Here is a 17,731-nt window from a genome sequence, read left to right on the forward strand (position 1 = left end):
TTCTCTTACAAAACCCACCTAAAATCTGTACACGTGTCTGTGCTCAAAATTAGGTCTTCAGGGTTGATTCTACTGGTTTCTGGTCACAATCCATGAAAGTATTTGAACACATACTTATCCCAGTGGGTATAAGCAGCCCTACTGGTTGCAGTCACATTCCCTTGTGCTTAAGTGATGGTGTTTTGGACTTCTTTAATCATTGTTAGACAGCTCTGCTTGTTTCAGAATCATGCCTTCAAAGCAAAAATGAAGTATCTGTCATTTTCAGGACATTTTATTTAAACTGTGGGCTAGTATTATTGGGATTTTTTTTTAATCAGAAATGAAATCAGAAAAAGTTCATTTTCTCTGTTAAACATCATTGATTTTGTGTGCAGCCACTTTTAACAATAATGGATGTTATATGTCCAGCCTTTAATGCATATGTAGCCCCAAGGGTCTAAATTAAACCCACAAATGCTACAAAGTTCAAATTTTACCTGGATCTATACCATGCATCCTCGGTTAACAAGGCACGATGGGTATTCTGTTAGCTCCACTATGCTCTAATCATGTATCCTATTGTGCCTAAGTATTGGAAAGAGTATATTAAATCAGAATTTATTTTGGTGATGAAAGTCAGATGCTTTCTGTTTCTTTGATGTCATTTCTGTGATTTAGAAATAATACAGAGGAATGAAGGCTGTCTGAATCAATATGAACTCTATGTGAAAAAGCATTCTGAAAGCTGTCTGTGCCTCTGGAAAAGAAGAAACACATTTCTAGACTCTTCCTTGAGATTTGTTGTGGTAATGACATCAGTGGAAATTATTGATCTCTAATTAATGTTTCTTGACAAAACAGTTTGTCTAGAAGCAGAAGTTGGTCTGTAAATAACTGGTCATAACTTGAGAGAGAAGAGGGGAAATAAAAAGGTTTTTAAAATAGCACAAACAAACTGGATTCAGTTATTTTTAAATTAAAATAATTTTAATGGTATTTATTAATACATTGCATGGAAAAATGAGGACATCTCCCTACTAACTTTAACTCTCTATGTCTAAACCATTATTACCAGTGTACCTTTGCATAGGGGAGACGTATGTGTTTTGTGTTGTTTGCTTGCATTTTAATTGGAAATCCATTACTTGTGCTACTGTGCTTGCTTATCTTGCCTGTAAGTCCTGCAGACTTAGGAAATTTTCAGCATATACTTTTCATGTGATTTGCATAGGGGCTTTAAGTCAAGAATGGACATCTTAATGAGGCAATTAAGGTAAATTCTATACCTGCAGAAAAATGAGGATTTGTATGAGTGGCCAGACCTCTGCAAGATGGTAATGAATTAAAAAAAAAAAAATACCACAACAAACAAATTATGTGGCAAAAACAAAAGACTTTATCATGTGGTGAAAGGAAAATAAATAGGAAGAGTCCTGAGCTCTGGGAGAACCAGGGCCAGTGTCTCCCCAGTGCATGTAGGACACCACTGATCAGCAGCTTTGCTTTATCTTGCTTTGGGGAAAGGAGTGTCTGCATGTCCAGCTGAGCTCCTGCCAGGCTTTGTGCAGCCTCTGGCTGAGGAGGCTGGGAGAGCCCCTGGGAGCGCACAGCATAGCAAGGTTTGGGAGCAGCCAGCTGGCAACAAGGCAAGGCACAGCCTTGATATTCTCATGGCAGACAACATGGTGTTAAGGGAGGGTAGCAATTTTTTTATCAGTGATAGTGGAAAAAGGATTTTGTTCAGGCCCTGCAAAAAGCCAACCACTGTGAGGTATAAAAGGTTAACCTTAGGGTAACCTCAGTATTTCCAGGGCCTAGTATGAAAGCTGGGACTTTCAGAGATTTTGTGATGATGTAAAATTTAATTTTCATCTTGTGCCATGTTACATCAGTGAAAAAGTTACAATGGTGTTACAGCCCTGAAGAGAAATCATGAGCAACACAAAACATTTATCACATTTTCTTGTGATGAATTAAAGGGCAGGTGTTGGTGAGGATGCTGCAAGGGCAATGCTTAGGCATTCCTTGCATCTACTGAGAAGTAACTGTCGGTGTAGGAAAGCTCAAAAGCAAGATTAGGAAAAACTTGTTACGAGGATGTGTGAGGATGGGAGGAGGCTGCCTGGGCATGCTGCACCATCCATCACTGAAGGTTTCTAAGGACAAGTCAGACAAAATTGAATTCATCATGTAAAGCTGCATTTCACAGGCACTCCAGCCTCTGCTGCTCAGCACCTTTCTGTCCAAGTTACCTGAATGCTGCTCCAGAGGGGTCAGAAACAGAAAAGTCTTTTGAAGGACATGCAGTTAGAAATATAGAATATGTTAAATAATGCAGATACGCATTTTCATCCTTTATTAATGAGAAAGATGGCACCACATTAAGAAATAAAGCTGTTTCATACATTTCAGTAGAGAAAAACAGAGAATATGAGTTGAGGCCATTTACAGTGCCCTACTTTTGTATTTTCCATCTGATTTTTGCTGTTCCTTGAAGTAAAATAAGTAAAATCACTGTGTAGGAAAAAAGACGTGAATTAATATGGGTATTTTATTATCTGTGTCTACTTCAAAAGTATGTTGGGCAAGACTGGAGTATTGCAGGGATTGCAAGATTTCTGCTTCCAGCAAAGGCTAGAATAGCAATGTTTGCCCAGATCAGATCATTGTTTTTGAGGAGTGTAAGGAAGACAAATGGAGTGTATGTGCATTCACGGGCAAACAACCCCCAGCTATCAGAGCCTTCTGTATGGAGAGGCAGAGCTCAGGCCCAAAAAGAACTGTAACTTTTACTTTTTCTTCCTTTCTAAATCTTCATCAAGATAAAAATTATTTTGGGTCTTTGCATATCATAGGATATAGGTGTAGACCTCCATGTTTCTTACCATTCCTTGGTCATCTTCTGCTGAATTTTCTATTCCCATGACTTGTGGCTGATTTTTCCTTGCTTACTGCTGCAGGTAATGAGATTGAAAGACTGGAAGTTGTAGCCTTGCCTACAGGTATCTACCAACATATGTTAGCACTTGACATCTGCAGTGGTCTTGAACTAGGTTTGGTCAGTTCATGCCCAGAAAGAAATAACTGTTGAAAAGCACCTATTTTGACTATACTGGATAATGATAACATGATTTTGGACTAGTTTGGTTTTGTACACAGCCAGTATTAACAGGTTGATTAAGACTTTGGAGACTCAACAATTACATTTTAATTTTATATGTAGATGATAAAGAGACCGTGGCAATAGAAAGGTCTTAAATCTCAGGAAAGCAGCTTAGTGGAGATTTAAAAGCCAGGTCCATGAGGTGGAACAGGGGAAAATGTTCAAATGGGCTAGCATAGAAAGGGCAGCAGGTCACAAATCCACTCTGAGATCCACCTTCATCTCATAGTGGTGGTGCAAGAATCTCTGCTTCCTCCCTCCAGTAGAAACCTGCAGGAGAAATAACACATTGTTTCCAAAGGTGCTGTGAAAACGTGTGCATTAATGAAATCATATTTGGTGCAGTGAAGTCTGCAAGAAACCAAAGTAGAATATAGTAATGTATTGAGCCTGAGGAATCTTTTAGAGAAAGAGAATGGAGTTCAGCAATAAAATACAAAATGGATTAATGAAGTCAGGTAGGATGAAGGAGTGAAGCAAAAACTGGCAGGAAAGTAGGACTCTTGCCAAATACTGAGAGATGTAAATCGGAGAGTTGAGGCAATTAACTGAAGAAGGTAATTTAGAAGATACATGTTCAGTGACAGAGGGAAATCTGGAAAGCATAAAAGGCTAAAAAGCATCAGATGTGTCAGTGTTTAGAGAGTGGTACGTTTGGGATATGCTAAGTTGGAGAGGAAAGCTATTTCAGCAAAAGTGTGTGCAATTTTGGATGTATGGTGTTGGTGCACCATGGGGCAAGGAGAAGGTAATTGCCTTACGTTCTTCTGGCAGAATCACACCTGCAGTTCTGTGCTCAGCAGCAGGTGCCACGTGTGTGAGCGATGGTGAAGACTGACAGAGGGGTAATTCGCAGAAAAATAACAAAAGTTTTAGGAGACTGAGGAGCCTGTGCCTAGCTTTCTTCAAACATTCTCATAAATACGTATTATAAATATAAATGTTACAGTATTTTGAATGCTGCAAGTGCTTGTGGCTGTAAATGATGATATAAAATACTATTTTGAAAATAAATCTAATAAGGGAATCCCAAGAAAAAAAAAACTGGTATAGAGACTTTTGTTATGTTCTGTAAGTCTCCTATGCAAATTTTAAATATGTCCAGTAGAGACTAGCACATGTATTATTAGATTGTATAATCTGCATTGATGGAGGAAAGCTATGATGATTGAGTGGAGCTTTTATTTCTCTGATACCATTTGCTCAATGATGCATTTATCATTCAGCAGCAGTGAACTAGAAAGATGTATCTGCAGTCAAATGTTTGGGTTTGGGCAAAACCCTATGAGTGCTTTAGTACTTACAGCATAATTTTACATTCCCTGAGGAACTCAAGGTATCTGAGTTCAAAATTATTTCAGCAGGATCAAGGGGTGACTTTTGGCACTAGAAGCAGTGGTTACAGTGACTTACATCCATCTTCAATGGTGACTTTCAGACATGTTGGTGATTATTTTGTGGTGCTACATACAGAATTTTTACAAGAAAAAGAAAATTTAGATTCATAAAGTGATGGCTTACACTTAACAGCTCAAATACAGATTAAAATAATTAAGAAAAATTGAATTTTTCATCAGTACAGATAATACCATTTTATCATCAGGGATTTCTGTTAGTGGCCACTTTTTTGATGCCTGCTTAATTGTCTCCCTGAAAGACCATAAAACAAGTACAGAAATTAATTTTCCTCATCTTAAAGGTAATGACCTTCTCCTTTTCCATTTTTTATTTTTTACTTATTGAAATACAGAATGCAACAAAGTAACTTTTAGAATCACCTTGTCAGTAATACAATCCAAGCCATAAAATGCCAATCAATCCAGTGTTTGTTCTATTCTTTCCAGTTTCCACAAACACTGTCAGGGTATTATGAGGATTGACTGTCCTGCCTCTTGCTATTATAGTTCCTGTTTTGTTTGCTTGCATTACTGTGATACCTGAGTGCCTTCCCTGGTCATGGAACAAAACTCTGCAAGCAGATGCATAACACAAGATGAATCTCTTTCATGTGTTTTTGTAGAAGCAGTCAAGATACTCTCACTAGCCTCAAAAGTCAGCAGTAAGGAAGCCCAGCCTCTGGGCACTCTCTACTCCCAAAAACAATCTCCATGTTCCCACTTTTACCAAACAAAATCTCCTCATGGGTGCATGACTGTAATGAACTGAGATTGCAGAAGGTACTACTCAGTGCTGCTCCTCCAGCATCACAGGTGCAGGGACAAGCACAGGGACAGAACTGATTTTTGCGTTGGTTTTGGCAGGGAAGGCTGGGAGCTCAGGTGTGAAACTAAATATAAGCTGGCTACCCATCTGCTATTAAAAAACTGTGTCCATTGGCACAGATGCCCAAAAGAATGTTAAATGTATTTGCAGAAGGTGCCTAATACTGGAATCTCCATTAGAAAAACCATAATTTTTAGATTTCCTCATGCACTACCATATTTGTTAGCAAAAGATCTGCCTCAGTGAGGAAGGCCTTGGACTGCAGTGCCTTTCTAAATTAGGGCTGTGGGCATCAGACAGTGACTACTGAAGCATCACCTAGGAACATGAGATCTCCCATGGCAGTGAGACTAATCCCATGTAATCCCAGAACACAAACCAGATTCTCAGTTTACCCAAGGTGACCAATTTTCTCTGAGGCTAACACATTATGTCATGTTTCCAAAAACTGACTTTTCTTCCAGTCTTTGAAAAATGCTGATGCCCCACATGCTCCCATGCAAATGCATTGTTCAGAATGGCTTTGTGGAACATGTTCTTGGGATCTTCCACACAAGCATATTTATGAGCTTAGTTGCTTATTGGCAACTGTGTCCTCAGGTGAAGGTGAGGAGAGTTGAGTGATGTTATGCCTCCTTATGGATGGGAGAAAGACAACTGGTATGGGTCTAGAAAGCTTTATCAGCACAGCTGTTGTGTGCTGTTGCCAGGATGGAGGATGGAGCCTGTGCTTCATCAGATGTTTTGAGGTGAAAGCATTTACTCCTTTATTATTTCTTAAATGTGTTTTCCTTCTAGATGTGGCTTTATCTCAGGAATCCTATGAAGTTTTTGTTCTGTTTGCCCCATAGCACTGAAAATAAAAGCTGCATGACAATAGAGCAAGACCTGTGTGTTTCCATGGTCCCACAATAGCTACCTGGTTTTGTTTTGGTTTCCCAGGACTCGGTAATTATTAAACCAACCTCACACTTAGAAAAAGTAATGGATTTTCACACTTGATGTTTACAGATCAAAGGTTAATCTTTAAACCAAGGTTTGTTGTCATTTTTTAGGCATGTTGTTTTCTTAAAATTACTGATTTCTTTCTCTTGCTATTCAAAAGACACATGAGATAATTGATTAGGAAATAGGTTTCTTCTACAGCCAGTTTTATATCTAATTTAGTCATTCTTACCATCAAGAGCCCTGCAAAAGCCTTGACTCAGGAATTTTTGCTGCCCACTTTTGTTCTGCTGGTGCTGCCTCGTCTTCACTGCAGATGATGTACAATCTGCAGAAATAGCTTTCTACTCTTTGATGGGTCCACTACTTCCCAAGTGTTCATTAAGAGCAAAATTCATCACATTCTTGTGAATAAGGTGTTCAGATAACATTATATGCTACATTTCAGCATGAAATCCCCTGTTTTTACCATTGGTTTTTCCTCAAGTTACCTTTAATGAATTGGCTCGTTGGTTAACAATATACTTTACTGATGCTGGGCTATCTCTCAGGGTTTGTTGGTGAGGTTCAGCTCATGTTTTATCTACTTGATTAGAAATTTCCTTCTAAAGAAAATTATAATGACAACTCTGTCCTCCAGGCTTGAGAATTATCTTCAGGCTATCTGAAATCAGCATGTAGATTTCAAATTTTCCTGGGGTTTTCCAAAACAACTCTTTGAGCACAGGTGTAAGACTCTCCTGCTTGAGATGCGGTCAGCAGCTGGGAATGCCCTTTGGAAGGCATTACCTGGGCTGGGTATGCAACACCATCTGAAACTCAGGCCCCTTTAATGAATTTCAGGATAGGCACCCCAAATTCCTTCCTGTCATTCCTTGAAGGAAAGTTGATACCCGTCTGTTTAGTGCCTACACGTGTATATCAACTTGAAATACAAATGAACAAATATTCCTGTGTGTGTATGAGGATCGATTAGTGGGTGTAGGCAGACACGCAGCATTTTGGAGTCATCCAGCATGGGTGTTGTGGCACAACTGTGTCTGGAGAGTGGGTGCTTACATTCTGAGGCCAAGGAACCTGGGTAGCACTTTTAGCTCTGGCATCAGTCTGCCAGATGGGTTGGCTTGGACAGTCTTTTTCCCACTGAGTTTTAGTTCCCCATTTTATAACTTCTTTTTATGCACTTCTTTTTGATCTGCTGTTGAAACGTGAGTATGTGAAACTCAGTAATTCTTATAATATAATTTTTTGCACTATATTTACATGTGGATGATTAGTAAATAAATCAATCTGAGATTGATGATCAATAGTTACTGCTATCTTATATTCCTGAGCACTGGAAAACATCAAATAGTTCAGGAGTTGTTAATATATTGTAACAGGCAGTTATTTGCTAGTGCAGCTAGCTCAAACACTTGTCTGACCTGCACTGAGGCTGAACTTGACATCGGCTGTAGGGCTCCTCTCACCAAATTTGGCATATGTTAGTGTCAGTTTAGGCTGCTTCTTCTGCAGATGAGAAAAAGCAAAAACCCTTGGGATTACACTTCTTCCCTCCTTCTTTAGGAACAAAATATCCTCTACTATCTCTCCCTGGACTGCAGTGAGGGTTGGTTGCCTGACTTACACTGAACTCCTAACTTGTAATGAGCCAATGTAAGGGAGAGACATCTTATGCACTTAACTACAGCACATTTCATGTCTGGCAGATCTAGAAACATTTTCTGAAGAAGATAAAGCCATTAAAGTAACATTGGTTAGAAATAATGCTAAAACTTGATTGTCATAAAAATGGTGTTAGGTATCTCATTTAGCAGTAAACTTATTTCATGGTGGTATGAGAAACTGTATAAAACAAATATTGGACTGTATAAGAAACATTAAAGGTTTGGTGAAGTAGCTTCGGTAGTTTGAAGAATGAGGTGAAAAGAGTCCTTTGATTTAATCTGTGGCTGAAATAGGCTTCTCATCATAATTAAAGACATGATCTGTTGTTAATAGTACTTTCTAGGTGCTTTCTTAGAAAAAGTTAAGGCCCCAGAAAAGTCTGAAATGACCCATTTAAAACCATTCTGTATTTCTATTTTTTTTCAGTAATTTATATGAAGCAAAACTCTGAAAAAATTATGAAATGTCCATGTAAAGTTAGTGCTTCTGTGTGCCCCTGTAACCTTACCTCACATTGCCAAGAAGAATCCCATCTCCCAGGGTAGAGGGAGAGATGGCATTGGCTTGGATGTTTTGAAACTGGCTTATAGAATAAGCTCTAAAGTCACCCTTTGATGAGGGGGAGATTTGAAGTACTCCATATGATCACAGGGACATTTGCTAGCATGTTCCAAGGAACTGGTCACCAGTCTTACTTAGTAGTATTCACACAGTTCTTTTGCTCATTTCTTTGGTAGCTTGTGCTCTTAGTTAATAAATAACGAGGTGATAATCGGTCACATAGAATTCCTGTCCCCACAAAGCAAATTCACAGAGAATCCAATGAAACAAGCAGCTTGATAATCTTTTTATTCTGTGCTCTCCTTTGCTTGTTTAAACACTCCTCATTTCCATGTTGGAAATGGACCATCTTTTTTACCAATGCTACAAGCAGTACATTGCTTTTCTGTCCCTAAAGCAATGTTCTCCTATTTACAAGGAAGATATTTTTGCATTTATTACCCATGACCCATCCATTCATTTCTGAAAGAACAGCATCTCTCATTAAGACCCAAGATGATCAAATGGATAGGGACAGATTTTGTATTAAGTTTATATTGACAGAGCCTTGGAAGTTCACGACTAGGCCTACGTATTCTAATGAAACTTCAGGTACACAAAACCTGAAGCTCTACCATGGACTGAAATACAGTTGCTTGCCCATAGCAACTGAAATAGAATGCTCTCACCCCTAGAAAAATGTCCTTCTACCTCCTAAGAATTTGTTTTATGAAAGTAATTATTTCTGAAAGCTGCAACTGAGAAGAATGGAATAAGTTTTTGAAATAAAACTGCCAGGTATACTAAGTGGTCAGATAGGAACTACTGGGCATGGGGGATTCCCAAGACTTGTCATCTCTGAGAGCCTTGCTCCCTGTATTTCCTATTCAGCAATTACTGTGAGATTGGTAGTTACAATGATATTATAAAAAATAGTAAGGTCTTAAAAATCTGGGGGAATGAGCATCCCAGATTTGTGTCACTGCTAACAAAAAAGCTTCATCTCATTTGAGAACCTACACAGCGTGCTGGTATGGCTGCCTCAGCCACAGGAAAAGGTGTGACCTAAACTCACATATTAAGAGACTATTACAATAATTTAGTTACAAGACAGAAAACTGAAGAGAATCCTTTCATACCCATTCTCACAGAGCTGCTTCTCTGCATTGTATGTGGAGAGGTGCAGATATCTCATAGTTTCAAATGGACACTTTGCCAAAAGCACTCCCACAGCTGTGTGAAGTGTAAAGGTCTACTCTACATTGGCCAGTAGAACTGTAGGTTTGTAAAGCAGATACCATTGGAAGATTTGCAGTTCCTGTCTGGATAATATCTGTCTCAAGTCAGTGTGTACAAGAGTGCAGAATGCCATCTTGAAAGAGCAGTTGGAAGAGAAATAAAAAAGGGAAATGGGAAACAGGAAAACAGTTTGAAAATAAACCTGAGAAGGGCCCTCACAGGATTGAGGAACTCTGTGGCTAATAGGGCATTGACTTCACTGGGAATAAGGCTATGACTGAAGAATCACAGACCAGTGAGGGTTGGAAAGGACCGACAAAGGTCTCCAGTCTGACCTGAATCAAAGAGGTTGCATTGGAGCAGATTACACAGAACCTTTCCCAGACCTTTTAAGAATGATAATTCTCTAGGTGCCTCTTTCAGTGTCCAGCCATCCCCATGGTAATTTTTTCCCTCACATTGTGTAGGAATTTCATATTGTAGCTTGCTGTCCTTACTGTACACTGCACTAAGACTCCCCTGTCACATCTTTTCTTCTTAAGAACAAATGTAGTTCTCTCAGCCTCTCCTCATGTGTCCTGTGCTCTGGACTCTTGACCAGCTTGGTAGCCTTGCATTGAATTCACCTTAGTGTGTCCTTGTCTGTCTTGCACTAGGAGCCCAAAAGAGGCCCCAACCCTCTAGGCATGCTCTCACAATCAGAATGACAAAGAGCCATTTGCCCTAGCCTGCTGACTACACTCCTGCTAATACAGTCCAGCCTTTGATTGATCAGGGGTGCACTGCTGATGTACTCATTTATTTATGTTGAAGTTCTGAGTTAGGACCCTCGGGACTTTTTCTGCAAAGTCAGTTTTAAGGTAGCAAGTTTTTGTCCAGCTTGCCCTGCTGCATGGGCTTTTCCATCACAGAATCTGGGGCTTTTCATCTGACTTCGTTCTACTCCCTGAGCTTTCTCCCAGCCCAGTTTTCCAGCCTGTCCAGCAGTGTATTGACTGTTCCACTCAGTCAGGTGTTGTGTGCAGACTTGCAGAGAGCATAAAAGAATGGTATGCCAGAGTTCATTGAAATAGGTAACTTGGTCTCAGTGAAAAGTCTTCATGTCTTGTGAGCAGGATGTGAGGAGTTGCAAGCACAAACAGCTTCGTGTTATGAGCTTATAAACAACTGACAAAAATAACTCAAGGTCACTGGAGGTAGTTTTTTCCTGCAGAGTGAAGTCAGTTTACCACTTTATCACGAGTCTATCACTGGATAGAGTGTTGGAGGACAAAAATTTAAAAAATTCTACACTTTGGACTGTGTTCCAGGATGGATCACACTGAAGTGTATGGACTGGGTGGGGGCAAGTGGTGTATCATACATCTGTGACAGCTCAACCATCTGAGGCAGTCGTTAATTGTAGAAGTAGATTTCACAATCTTAATACAGAAGAGGAGTTTATTTTCTTTTAGCTGGTCTCTCCATCACATGATTTCCAGTCTGATGTCACAGCTGCATGATTTGTGTAACATGTCCAGACTATTCATTTTAGTGTTAGTAGTTTCATTTTTGCTACCTGTTGGTTTTATTCACCAAGATTTTCACCTTTGGGATGTTACCAGAACTGCCACATTGTTCCTCTACTGTATGTTCACAGCCACACTTCTTTTCTTTCCTTTGGTGGAAGATTGTGGGAGCCCAGTAGCAATTCCCAAATCCCTAAAAAGTGATTAGCAATTATTGTTCTCTAAGTGCTTAATAGGGAGATTAAGACAGGCCACCAGGTGTTTACACAATAGTACTCACTAGCATGGAAATTCAGCTCTCACTATTACAAGGCATAAGAAGGGAAAATTCCTTCCATTGGAGAAACCAGCAATTGTTTTGATGCTTGTATTACACCTCATTTTCTCCAGTAGATTGTGCAGTTCTGTTATTTCTTAGCTTTTCATTCCCTGATAGGGGTTTGTCTGTGTTTATAGTAGCGGGATTGATCTGTAACCGCGAGATCAGTTTCTGTTAAAAGTGTTTTTCTTGCACGATCACTTGGCTGCAAAGCTGCATTTTTAGTCCATCCCTTTGTATCTAACGTGGCATATTTGTATACAGCAACAATGGAAGGGAGCTATGCTTCACACTGAAGGTTTGAAACAAATGATAGTGAAATAGCTTAGGAACAGCACAAATGCTCTTCTGTAACAAATTGTATCATTCACAGTGTCTCTTTTTTTTCTGTTTCAGGAGGTTGGAAGCATTATCGGAAAGGTCAGAAAATAACTTTATATTCATGTCAAACTATTGAATATCATTTCTCTTTTCTTAGCCCAAGCTAACGGAGATTTTTTTATGCTTCTTTAACAGAAAGGTGAGACAGTGAAGAAGATGAGGGAGGAGGTAAGACAAGCTTTGATGTCTTCACTTGCCTTCCTTTCCAGCTCAGAGAACAGTGAGTTCAGCATGTGCAGACCGATGCTGCCATCAAGTGGGCCGATGTTTAACATCCCCATTCTTTGGAAGCAGTTGGGTATAAATATGCTGGCCTAAATTAAACATTGTTGTTAATGTAACCTTCTTATCGCTGCAGCAGTCTGGAGTCTTTCATTCCCCTAGCGATGTGCCTGCTGCTGCCTTATCTCTGGAACAGCTCACAGCGTGGTTCTGCGCATCAGATCCACTGTATCTTTCATTAGCATACCAATATCAGTCCTGCACATGGCTTGGCCTCCTGGTAGAGTTTCCAAAAACCTGAAACCAAGCGTTAGACTGACACATGTCAAGTTTGAGGGTAGACACAAGCTTCAGCAGAGCTGGAGCCAGACATGTATAAGCCAGAGCATCTCTCTGCCATGTCTTGGCAAAGCCTTAGCTTTTCCACATTTTGAAGCTGTGAGTAGGATATGGGCAGGCTAGACCTGCACACCTGCCACTCCAATCCTTTGAATAGGCTGAAGACAAAGAGGATTAAAACAGGGCACTGCATACGTCTCAGCCTTCCCAGTGTCTGCAGGCTTCTTTCCCTGACACGCAGCAAGCTGTGCTATCTTCAGATGAGTGTGCTCAGGTGGAGTCTACAGACCCACACTGGTCCTGCAAGGCAGCACATCCTACCTGGAGATGGATGTAATTTTTCTGCTTTGAAGCAACTGCTAAAGGTATAAGTCAAAAGATAAATCCTACTGTTTTAAACTTTAGGAGTGCAGTGTATAGAGGATGCCTCAAGAAAAGTCAGTTTGGCTCTAGTAAAGCTGCAGTACATTACTGTGTCAGCTTCTTCGTTGTTTTCTACTCTGATAGAAGGTCTGTGGCAGGGAAATGTCAAAGTATTTTAGTAAAGAAAATTGCAGACATTCATCTTTAAATATACACAAATAGGGATTTCATTGTCAGGCTGACTGAGTTCTGTGCTCCTTTTTTGATGACATGTTTTCACCAATATTTTCACATGTCTGCTAAGACTTAAAGAAAAAAAGATAATATTTTTTTTTTTCTGGTGTACTAGGTAAACTTAATGAAACACATTTTAGTGTAGTTATTAATTATGATCATCAGCAGAAATCTTTGTACATAAACTGTGCAGAAGGGAAGCCATCATTGGAGAGTGCTCCTGACTTCTGAGTAAAACATCTCAGAGAATACCTATGATGCTTGATCTGTCTTTCAAGATAAATATCAAATGTTCTTCTTCAAATCCTGAACCCAGCTGTCATGTATATGTGGTCAGAAGACACTTTTTTTTTGTCTGTTTTTTTTTTTTTTTTAAATAATGGAATTGTATGCATCTTTATATCAGCACAGGACTAGGAGGCTGTATCTCCACATGATGATAACTTGGTTGCTCTTTAAATGACTATCTTTTTCAGTACTTCTTTAAAAGCAAAATGCAACTTTTATTTTGACTTCCCTGGCAGATGTGGCAGAGTACGTGCCATCTTTATGGTGTGAAATGTAACTCTGTCTTTGGGGAAATGTCAGAGACAATTCTGTCATTGAGGAAATGTCATAGACAACTTCAAGTCTAAAGAAAAGTACAGAAGCCTCAGTTCTGTGCCCAGGTCTGTGGCAGGAAAATTTTTCAATCAGTAGTGTTGAGCCTTGGTTTTTTTCCATGTTATGTGAGGATGCTGTCACATGGGGAAATGCAGACTCTTGCAGTAGAGCAGCAGCATGGGGTGGTTAAGGACCAGGACACAGCACATCAGCAGCTGTGTGGTGACCCTGCAGGCAAAGGGCCAGACTAACCCAGCTTGTCTCACATTTGCTTCAGGCCCTGATCCCCAAGAAGGTCAGTGCCTGTGGGTGAGTTGAGGCTCCAGAGACTTGTTAGGCTGCATTAACATATTTCCAGGACTGAAATATCAGAAAATGCGTAGGGTGGCTCTTACCTGAAGCAGACTTGATCATTACCTACACTAAAGATCCTCTTAAATATATATTAAACAATATATAAATTTCTTAATATATAAAACCCCCTGGTTGAGACATTTTCTCTCCACTGCCAGTGACATAAGAGATACTTGAGAGCAGCCTGGCTTCTCTAAGACACTTCTGGTTTTCTAACTGTATCCAACAGGCTCCTTGCCCTATGGACACAGTACTGTTGGTGTGTCCTGTCCTAGCACTAGTCCTTTAAAGGGATGCTCAGTGCACATTGACTGGCTGCCTTCACATGAGGCACATCTACAAGGAGCATTCTCCACGGTGCAAAGCAAGGCCCCAGTAGAGAGGCAGAGAAGCCAAGCCCCACCTTTGGGGCTCCAAACCAGAGAGGTGTGTCGTTCCTGGGAAATGCTGGTGCTCCCTGGAGACAACCACCTTGTCTTAAATTCTGCAGCTCCAGTCCTACTTAAGGTTAATCCTGTGAGAAGGAAGGAAAAAGACTTGATTATGCAATTATTTGCAACTTTGAGTTACAGAGGTGCTATTTGCATACTGCAAAGAAGGCTGCAGAAGTATTTACCCAGACAGAATCTGGCTTCCTGCTGTTACATGAATTTTTGGAATGTGATCAGTTTATGCTGAAATTATATGATGTTGGGGCTGCAGTTGTAGGGTAGAAAATTAGATGCCTCAAGGTATTCCTTCCCAAACTATATCCCTAATCCTACTTAGTTTGCTTCCTGGGAGGTATGACTTTGAAAAATATTTGTTCCTTTTGACAGAGTGGTGCTCGAATCAATATTTCAGAAGGCACTTGTCCAGAGAGAATTGTGACAATAACAGGCCCAACAGATGCAATTTTTAAAGCTTTTTCTATGATTGCACTAAAATTTGAAGAGGTAAGCAAATAATTTTTTTTTCTCTCTTCAAGTGGAAATACAAACACTGTTTGAATTTTCTCATGTTTGCTTTAATGTTAAATAGGATTTGTTTAATGTTCTATTTAATAGCAATGAAAATGGTTATATTTTCATAAATGCTTTTGGCAGCAATGCTGAAGAAAAATAATGGGTCAATTTACAAGATGTTTGATAATTTCTTTTGCTTTTTGGAGACTTCAGGGAAAAGCAATTGCTTCTAGTAATGTGTACTAATGATAGGAAAACATGTCTTGGAAAAATTCTATTCCCATTGTGGGTTTGAATTGAAAAGAATAATTGCCTAACTTTTAACTGTTTTTGTATGAATTCAATTGGTATTGATGTAAATGTTATATATGTCAAAATGAATATATAACTCATTTAACTAGAAATTTCATTTAAAAAAAAACAAGCTATATGATTACCATTTACCACATTTAAGGCTTGTCTTTTAAAACCAATTGAAGTAAAGGCACTCAGAGTAAGTAAGGCAGGAGCTCAATTCACTGTAAACTAAGTGTTCTGTGCAGGTATGTGTCTTAATTGCAGAGATTTCATTCAGTTTTGTGGACCAGCTACAATTAGATATGGTCACCATTTTAATGGAGAACCTCACAGAAAAGGCAGCAGATGTTCTGGTCATTGTGGAGAGGATTTAGCTCCCTCTACTTTTGAAAGTCATATGTTTAGTCCAGGCAGCTCTCCTGTCCTCGCTGGAGAGGCAGATGTCCCTGCAGGAAGCGGTTCACCTTCTCCTAGTGGAGGAGCTTTCAGACAGGTAGACTGAGTCACCTGCAGCTGAAGCAAAGGGCAGGGTCTCTACAGAGAATAATATCCCTCTAATGTAATCCGTTCTCTCCAGGGACTGGATTAAACAAGAGGGATGCTAATCCCTTTCTTAAGAGTTCTTATTTCTCCAAGTCAGCAAGGCGAGTCTCCACATCTCCCCATAGCCAAGGGAGATGGTGGAATTTATAATTGTCAACATGTACCTTTATTTACACATGACAAATGTTCAAGTTTAGAGCAACATGACTAGAAGAGAGCTCATAGGTCACCAGATGCAGTTGTCTTCTGGAATCAACTGTATGTCTTGAATTTGTAACTTCACAACATGATCAAAAACTAGTTAGATTTTTTTTCTATTTGCTGATACTGGGTCCACAACTTCAGGTCTCTAATAATTAGACACCTTATTTTCAATCCTCACCTGAATTTGTTAATGAACAGTTCATGCAGCATTTTTTCTATGCCAGCACTGGCCCTTAGTTTAGATCATTCTTGCCTTTCCATCCCTGAGGATTCCCTTTCTAGATACCTATTTAGAAACTGATTTTATCCCCACACACCTTTGCTTTTGTCAGAGAGTGATCCAAGCACACTCTTTCAGAGGATGCATTCTCCACCCCTCTCATGACTCTAGCAGTCCCTTTCCACCTTTTTCTGGTTACATTTTATGTTAAATGTCTGAATTAATTGTGGACAAGTTGCAAATTAAGTTCCACAAAGGCTTATTTAATGGTATTAACAGTCCCCTGTCCTACTTACCACGCTGTCATATCCCTGCCTCTGCTGGAAATGCCTCACCTCCTACTAGTTTAATGCTCTGCACACACCCTTGCTTTGCCTAGTGGGTGTCCCTAGCTCCTGCTGAGGTGTTTCCACCTCTTCAGTTATGGCAAACATTCCTATCAGGCTCCAGAGAAATGACCTTTTTTTTAATACTGCAGGTGTTAATCCCATTTATATTTCTTCAATCCTTCATGGGTTTTCAGATCTTCCTGCATGATATTCCAGACTTTCAGTATGTTGATAAAATGTCCTAGTTTTGTGGCATGGCACATTTTATAAAAATTCTTGGGGAGTTTTTTGCCAGTTATTAATGAAAAAATGATTTTGAGGTTTAAGCCTGCAGAATCACAAGTAATTCTATCTAACCCAGTTTCAAAACCTCCTATTGTCATCTCTTTCTCCTCTTCATCTCTTACTCATCATGGACCAATCTCTGTTTCTTCTAGTTTAAGAGGTAGCTTGGTGCACAGTGCCATACCCTCCAGTCCAGGGAATCCTGGAGAGAGCAGTGTCTCTGCTCTCTATAAGAAAAACATGCTCCTCATCCTGTAAAATGCTGAGAGAATCATTAGCACAGATAATCCCTGCCAGTTCCCACCAAAATGAATACCCAGTGGAAATAATGCTGCACTTTTCATACAAACATCAAACATTGCACAGCTTTAGATCCCCAGCCCACCACCTAGCACAACATAGTCTTTGAAAGTGCTGTAGGTAACAATAGGCAAAGAAAGCTGAAATTCAGGCGTCTGGCTGGATTTTGCACTTATTTGCACTTGCAGGTTTTAGGGGGTAGCCTGGGCTCTTCATATGAGCATTAGCAAAGGAGTATTGGCAATCTCTTCAGATAAAGTACTGCTCTGAAATATCTGTATTTAGTTTTAAAATAATTGGTTTGTGGTATATTTAAAAGAACAGCAATAAAGAAACATGTATATATAATACATGTTGTATATATAATGCATGATATAGATATAATCAGGTTTCCGATAAATCTTCCTGCCAATAAAATGAGGTAACTGTAATGCTCTGGAGGCAAAATAAAGTGCTGTTTCAAAAATTACAAATTAGCTAGCTACCAAGTGCTATTTTTCATGCATATATTTTTGCTTTTTCTTCA

General features: G+C 39.6%; 1 protein-coding gene across 32 annotated transcripts in view; it reads left to right on the plus strand.

Annotated features, from left to right (window-relative positions):
* The window catches only part of LOC110469722 (poly(rC)-binding protein 3), a 497,474-nt gene that overhangs the window by 437,628 nt on the left and 42,115 nt on the right, over window positions 1-17,731 (plus strand). For all 32 annotated transcript variants that reach the window (XM_085573686.1, XM_085573677.1, XM_085573675.1 and 29 more), the window contains 3 exons: window positions 11,984-12,007; window positions 12,104-12,136; window positions 14,902-15,018. In XM_085573686.1, the coding sequence (XP_085429812.1) occupies window positions 11,984-12,007; window positions 12,104-12,136; window positions 14,902-15,018 (174 nt within the window). The remainder of the gene's footprint in view (window positions 1-11,983; window positions 12,008-12,103; window positions 12,137-14,901; window positions 15,019-17,731) is intronic.

The sequence above is a fragment of the Lonchura striata genome, chromosome 2, assembly GCF_050655825.1.
Source record: "Lonchura striata isolate lonStrDom1 chromosome 2, ASM5065582v1, whole genome shotgun sequence".
Taxonomy (NCBI): domain Eukaryota; kingdom Metazoa; phylum Chordata; class Aves; order Passeriformes; family Estrildidae; genus Lonchura; species Lonchura striata.